The sequence below is a fragment of the Charadrius vociferus genome, unplaced genomic scaffold (genome assembly GCF_000708025.1).
Source record: "Charadrius vociferus isolate BGI_N301 unplaced genomic scaffold, ASM70802v2 scaffold282, whole genome shotgun sequence".
NCBI lineage: Eukaryota > Metazoa > Chordata > Aves > Charadriiformes > Charadriidae > Charadrius > Charadrius vociferus.
Window position 1 is genome coordinate 8,521,499 of NW_009647731.1, and position 7,943 is coordinate 8,529,441.

General features: G+C 39.4%; 1 protein-coding gene across 1 annotated transcript in view; it reads right to left on the reverse strand.

Annotated features, from left to right (window-relative positions):
- The window catches only part of PDZD8 (PDZ domain containing 8), a 59,980-nt gene that overhangs the window by 51,330 nt on the left and 707 nt on the right, over positions 1–7,943 (reverse strand). The window contains exon 2 of the mRNA XM_009881646.1: positions 7,296–7,918. Coding sequence (XP_009879948.1) covers positions 7,296–7,918 — 623 coding nt within the window. The remainder of the gene's footprint in view (positions 1–7,295; positions 7,919–7,943) is intronic.

A 7,943-nucleotide genomic window follows, 5' to 3' on the forward strand; every position in this document is an offset into this window, starting at 1 on the left:
AGCTTCTATGGATAGATAATGTGACTGAAAATCATAATAGAGTCTGCAGAAGGCAATTCAGAATAGCCCAACTCTAGTACTTGAACATACCTACCTCCTCCAACAGACAGGCTCAGAGCCAAACTTGGACATTTGTTAGACACCTACAGTTCGTTAATGTGATTAACTCCTGTATGCCTTATATTTACTTCAAAATAAGTTACCTTGCAAAAAATAAAAGGTACCACTGCTTATTTCATATTTTATTTAAAAGAATTGAAAGCTATACAAATTATGACAGTGGAATAAAAAGAAAAGCATCTGCTGTCACTGAGCAGCAAGATCAGCTTAAATGTTCAAGATCAGAGTTCAGATTAGCATTGAGACTTTGCATTTCTGCTCATGCATGCAAAACACCATGAAGTACCAAATAAATCTTACCAGATTTTTCAGAGCTTTCATTCACTATCCACATGAAAGTAATTCACTGTGGAACTAAGATCAAGTAATTTTTAAATACAAAACAGCAAAGGTGTTAAATGAAGTAATTTTCATCATTATCGCACAAAGAATCTTTTATATGCTGTTTCAAATAACAGAAGTTGAAGGAGGTTTTATTTTCCTGTCAGACCAATTAACCTTAATGCTTATTGGATTGCTATCTGCAGCAAATGCAAACTAATCACCAAAACTTATTCTTTTATATTTTCATCCATCTCTCCCTCCAACTGAGATTTTTTTTTTTGTCCCCAACTATACCTCTTGTCTCCCAATTTCTCCACTAATCCATCTCATGTCAGTGCCATGTTAGTTCCTCACCCTTGCAGGTAAGAAAAGAAAATTTAACATTTGCTGACTAACTATAGGTAAAGGCTCAGTCTTAACCTGAAAAGAATGCCAACTGTATACTGGGAAACACCCAATATGTAGCTGATCATTCATTAAATCTGATTTTACAATGAACGAGTTTTAAACTGGTATTCTTTCAGAATTAGATCTTCCCATGACGTGCTGGAGCTGGGGAAGATGACTAAAAGCTTTCAAAACCCCTAGAACCAATAGGTTTTGAACTTGACATTTACATAAGGAGATTTACATACATATTTTGTACCACATACTTCCATTTAATCTGAAGAAACATGTATTTATTGACCCTCCAGACACAAGGTATGTCAGAGATAGACTACTCCCAAAATAAAGACAATAAAAAGCTCTCCACTACAAAAACCTTCCTTCAATACATGTAGCACCCTTTAAGAAATGAAAATATTTAATGTTCTGGGGTTTGGGTTTGTTTACTGTGTGTCAAGTTGCCTACAGATGCATTTATCTAACTCCTGGTGAATAAGAAAAACCTACTTGCCCATGCACTAAAAGATGATCTTCCAAGCGTGAAACTACTGTCTACAGACAGATCTACTGCTTCTAATTATCGCTGTTTTGCCATTAGTGGAACAAGTCTTTGCACTGGCATCATTCAGAGCATTACCTCTCTGGAACAGTCTGAGAACCTGCAAGTATCACAGTGCTGCAATTTTTGCAGAGCAGAAAAGGACTCAGGTCCTGGGGGAGCGGAGGTATTAATGCTTCTGTATACTAGAATATTTTTGCAGCTAGACTAGGTACAACATTAAAAAAAAAAACGGAAAAAAAGCACCTCCTCTTTCTTTTCAGCAGCAACAGGAATGAGAATTTCAAACAGGAGTGCCTTACAGATTTAACTAGTAAGAGAGATTCATATACATAACTACAGTCAAAATCCACTCAGGAAAGAATCTCCCCAAGCTCTGCCTTTGGAGAAGCTGTAGAGAAAGCGGGCTGCTGATTTCTGAAGTTAAGACATGCTCACAATCCCAATCGTTACGATTATTTCTGGTATTTCTGAGTATAACCTTATCATATGAATAATATATACTTTTTTTAATTTTATACTTTTTCCAATACCTCTATTACCTTATTATGAAGTCATTTCTATTATAAAACACACTTCAAATCAATAGCTACTTACATTACTACTTAGCTTAAATTTTACTAAAAATAAGAAACTGCTGTGTAACTCCCAAATTGTGTTCTATAATGGTAAATTAAAATAGGCTTGTCTAATGGTTCTTCCCAGTGAAATGCAATATAACCCCAGCTTCCGCATAAAGCCTAAAACTGTTTAACAATACCAACTATATTGCAAATGATCAGTTCCAAGTATAACTCCTGTTGGAAGGGACCTCAGGAGGTCATCTAAATACCTGACATAGAAATGCTAGAAGTAATCCTCTGTGAGATTACTTCTAAAGAAAATAAAGTTATTCCACTCTGCGGTAGCATGCATTAAAATAAAGCAAAGCACAGTTTCTCAAACAGGCTAGTATCAATATAAAATATTACCTTTTTTTAAGTGTAGCATATTGAGAAATAAAGTGTTCTTAAAATACACAGAACTGACTCACTGCTTAGGCAATACCTAATCTGCTTAGAATCTAAATTGATGAACTTGCAAGACCTTAAATTTAGGAAAAAAAACAAACCAGCAGCTGTCAGATTTTTTTTTTTTTTTTTACATCACCGATTGTGAAATACCGGGAAATTAAATTCCAGAGGGAGACTAGACAGCAAGTACTTCCTCCTCACCCTTTACATAGACACACAAAGGGCTTTGTATCTTCATTATTGCAAAGCATATTTTTATTGTCTAGAGAGAGCCCCAAAACCAAAGCTCTTCAAAACCTGCACAAAGCAAGATCATGACCTGTTCAAAACAGCAGTTGACTGTTAAGAACAGGCTAGACAATACAGCATGATTAGTGTACCTATACACCTGACATGATGGGGGCAATATCAAGGTTGCCACCAATAAGCAGCTTATTAATACGTTCACGAGCAAAGTACAGCTCATTAGAGAGCTAACAGAGATGAACCCGTGACCACTGCAACAGCACAAGCGAGCAAGGGGACAGACATCTGAAACAGTCCTTACTATGTGCCTCTGAATACTAAACACGCTATGGCAAATGCTAGTAACTACAGCTTCGTGTTGACCACCTTATCCTACTATTAAAAGGACACGATATAGAAAATTAAAAGTACTACTTTTAAAGAATTGATTGAATGTATACAAAGGAAAACCAAAGGTTGGATTCAGGCCCTAGATAAACTCCACTTTGTGCCGATAATTAGTATCTACCATCCTGTTCTAGGAAAAGAAACCTACATGAAATATACAGTGTCAAGTCAAGCTACGCCAACAGGCAAGATTAACTGAATATGGTTCCTGAGAGTGCCACCATTAGAGATTTTGGGACAGCAAGACACAGCTGGTGGGTCAGTGGCTGCCCTGCAGAACACCAATAGTTGACATCACAACCAACCAGCGCGGAAGTCAAGGCTTTCCATGCGCATTCTCAAGCTTCACCCACTCACCAACTTGTCTCAGAACTAATAAAGGTATAACTTAGCAGTTAATCCAAGTCAAACTAGAGTTATGGAGTACGTAGAGCCAAATAAATGATCCCTACAATTCTTTGTTACCTTACTGAGGTTAGGGCTAGTTATATAAAAAAAAAATCTTGACTCAGTTATCTACTTTCTCAAGAGTGCACCAGAACTTATGTATATTGGAGAAGAAAAAAATAAATTGTCATTTTAGATCTTCCCCACCTCTGAACAAGAAAATTTTGACAGACCACAATGTTTTCAGAAAAGCTGAACAAAGCAACAACACATATCATTAAGATTAGTTAGCTATAAAATAGTAATAACTCTTGCTACTAACAATTGAATTGTACAGATCCTTTATTAGTGACCAAAAAAAAAAGCCTACCATCCACTGAATTTTACCAGCAGCCCTGCTTCCAGAGATTTAACCAAATTCTACTATATGAGATAGCGATTGCAATTCAACAGCAAAGCAGCTTCAAAATAGGGTGTTTTGCCAGACACAAACATTTTGTAAAGAGCCAAAGAAAAGTGATTACACAGCATTAGAACAAAACACAAATTACTACTTACTTGTTTAGACATAAAGTGCAACCCTCCTTTTTCAATTAGTAGACAATTGCTTTCATGGAGCAAATTGTACATAAAATGCTAGGCAAACTTTAAAACGCACTTACTAGTCTACATTGCCTCCCCTCATAGACACTTAAGAGCACATCAGGAATGCAAGATGCATTCTTCCGCTTTCAAGCCACAGTTATGCACATCCCACAAAGTTACTCCTTGCAATGGATGATACAAAAGAAGATGATCTTACTTATCACTGCTTTGCTGCATGAAGTCTTTTTTACATAACTGGAAAAAATGCAAAGTATGCGTGTAGTAGTTTGGCTGTAGCAACAAACAGTACAAGTGTGAAGACAACACATTTTTTAATGCAGTATTTTACAATTAAATAACACGAAAGGGGGCCTACTTTACACAAAACCTGGTTATTGGATATTCAAAATCAACTATTGGCAAAAGTTCTCTTATGCCATTTGCTACCACGCAATAACCTCTTGTATTAGGCAACTTCTAAAGACAAAGCAAATGGTCTATTTTAATTTTTAATACTACTTAGCATCTTGAAACAAGATAAAACTCCTTTGTGGACTTCAATCTGGAAGCTAGCAGGGTAACAAAGTGCCCCTTTTAACCAGTTGAAAAGAGAACTCCTCACACTCCAAGTGCTTTTGTTTACAAGGTTGTAATTACTGCTGTTCAAAGATTTATTTACAAAGTTACTTGAGTTACTTCAGGAAGACATCAAAAAGGTTTTGAACTACACACAGAAGCAAATACTGACTAGGTACAAAAGGCACATAGGCCATCGGAAAAAAATGGAGAGAGGATAAGCACATTCCCTGTAGATGAGAAATCAAGCTTTAAGTAAGGTAACAGGTTATTAAGCAGTTGCAAAACTCTCCTGCCTTCTTCCTATACATTCTTTGCTAAGGAATATATTAACATACCACAATCCCAAGCCAATGTATTCTTAAAAATTCTACTAAAAATGCTAAATTTTGCATCTTATTAGCAGGGGGCTTCATTTCCCAAATCAGTTCTCCATAGCATCTAAACCATAATGTCTCAAATCTCAACTATGCCAACACGTAAGAGCGTATTGTTACTGCTCAGCTGTTACCAAGTTTTGCTGTCTAGGGATCTACCTGCACAAACTCGTCTGAGACACACTGGTGGAGAATATGTTTTCAGGCTGTGTTCTACAAAACCTTGGGCAACTGGAGATGGCTAGAGGTTCACAGAATGCTAAAGATTCCCATGCAGGGGTCTGCGTTCCCACTTGCACCTTTAAGGCAAAGTTCTAGACAGTTAGGACACCAATGACCCAATCTTCCTTCCTTAAGACAATTTCATTAATGCGCATTAAGCTTAGTGTCCTGCCTTCCCCCTTCACAACACAGGGGGTCAGAATGACATATTCAGAACATTGCATAAAATGTAAAGGTCAAAAGCACCATATACAGGGCTGGATACTGTTTCACTGAACATCTGCCTCCTGTGCTACCAGCCTAATATCTAGTGTGAAAACCACCTATCATACTGCATTTCCCTCTCAAGCATTCACAAATTCCCAACTCCTTATAACTTACAGAGAGCACTTTAAATTAACAGTTCATTCTTCTTAGTTCTATAATAATTTATGCTTCCTATATTGTTCTCAGTGTCAATTACCTTTTACCCTTATACTTCTGACCATTTCTGTCCCAAACACTGCACTCTGTTTCTTTCCTTATTTTCCCCTCCAGTCCCTTTAACACGTCAGTGGCTCACACGTGCCTCATACATTCTTTCTTGCACAGAAAGTTTGAGAAATATGTGAAAAATTCATTACCTCTTAACTAAATGATGAGAGCACCCTACTGCCCAGGTGCATCACCCAGAGGAAAAATGAGTATGTCTGTCTTCCTCTGCCAAAGGAGAGGAGCACGTAACCATTGGTTCCACAGGCACCCTAAAAACTTGTCTAGAGAGCGTAGAAATCATTTGCTCTACTTGCTCTTTCTAAGTATACCAAGAGTGCTCATTCTGCACCACGACTGTGCTCTCCTTCGGGCTCTTCTCCACAGTTAACAGCTTCAGTCTCTTTCCAACAGCTCTTGACAGCTTCCCTGCTGTCCAGGGATTGCTCTCTTCTGGAGAGCAATTCAGTACTTCTACATTTGAAAGTACCACCACATTACTCAAAGAAACTACTTATTGCCCTGTCAGGGCTTTCCAAATCTTGTATATTTTACACATCCACTTTTATGAGAACTCCTCTAAATTCCATTGTAGAAGAACTGGCTGAAACGTCTTTAAAAGTTACATCACTGCAAAGCTAATTACACTTCAGAGTTCAAATAGGCATTTTCAGTTACTCATCTCTGATGAATTTCAAAGAAAAGGCTTATTGCAGAAGAATGTGGTAAACAAAACAAAAATCCTTACTTAACACAAAACATAAGCTACAAAGAATAAACAAAAGAAAGAAAACAATAGTACCCTAAGAGTAGTAAGACAGATGACAGAAAGGGAACATAGTACCTGAATAATGGTAAGACATTCAATATCTTTTAACCAGAAACGAGGGTGGAATCAAAGTAGAGATGCCACTTGCCACTTCTGCTACAAAAATATCACTATATATTCACTAAATAATGCAGTCTGTGCTGCAGTGTGTAAGAGAAAACATACTCTCCTACAATAAAAGACCAAAAACCCCAAAGAAGTCCCCCAAAATTTTACTTACCACAATAGTGGCAACACTTCTCTTATCAGCTTTCAGATTTCCCCAGTTACTGAAGAAATTCAGCAAACCAGAAACGAAGAGAACACCATCTATCACAGGATCTCAAAAATATTCCCGAGCATGAACTTTATCCTGTCTCACATTAAGCAACAACCACCTTGCCTCTAAAGGTAAGCATAAGCCACAAGGCTTGCCCAGGCGGCCCACCAGTGGCAGAGGCTTGGGAGAAGGACACACCAAACCCACACGCTGTCCACAGAGCCATCCTTCTACCTTTTCCAAAGAAAGATATCATGGTCCTGCCGTTGGATGCCTGATAGGATCCCAAACTGGTTTTGATACCTGCTAATTCTGCCACATAGTTACATGTACCTCAGGGCATGTCACAATCTCACTGTGCAATGGTTTCTTCGCCTATTATAGACGGAAAAGGATGCTTACCTTCCTGGAAAACTTTTGATATCAGACAAGCAATGTACAAGTATCTCTACTGTAGAAGGGCCAACAGAAATCTCTTTTTACTTATGAAGAGCAAAACAGCAATTCTAATGCCTCCCACCCAAAGTAACATTGAGGACACAAGACATTTTACCTGATTTTATAATTGGGTAAGGTGTGCTTGCGCTTAATAACTTTCTTGAACTGGTTCACAATGATGGAAGTAAGCTGAGGCATAGGCCTCCCTTCAAACTGCGACTTCACTTCAAAGAGTATCACAGGGTCATCCATAAAAGAGAAGGACCAGTGCGTGAAGGGCAGGCGCGTGAAGACCAGCTTCAGCTTCCCCGTCACCTGGGAGATCTTGACAAAGAGGTAGGCCGACTTGCCAAAGACCAGGTCAGCATCGATGGCCAAGTGGAAGCCACCGTTGTACTCCAGGTCTACCTCAAAGCCCAGCTCCTCGGGGCAGCCCTCTTCGTTGCAGACCACCGGTCGAATAAGCTTGACAGCTTTGAAGATGGGCAGGACGTTGCCAAGAGAGACGTCCCTGAGGCTGAGCCCCTCCAGCACCTTCCCCGTCATCTTGGCCTGGAGCAGCTCCTCAAACTCCACCTTGATCTTCTTGGTGACCCAGTTCCTGACCAAGGCCGTGTCCCTGAGCTCCCTGAAGAGGAAGAGGAAGATAGCATTGAGGAAGTAGCACGTCTCCTCGCGGGAGGAGAGGGCCGGAGGGGGCTCTGGCTGCTGCTGCTGCGGCGGCTGCCTGGCGCTGGGCTCCGGGCCCGGGGCGGCGGCGGGA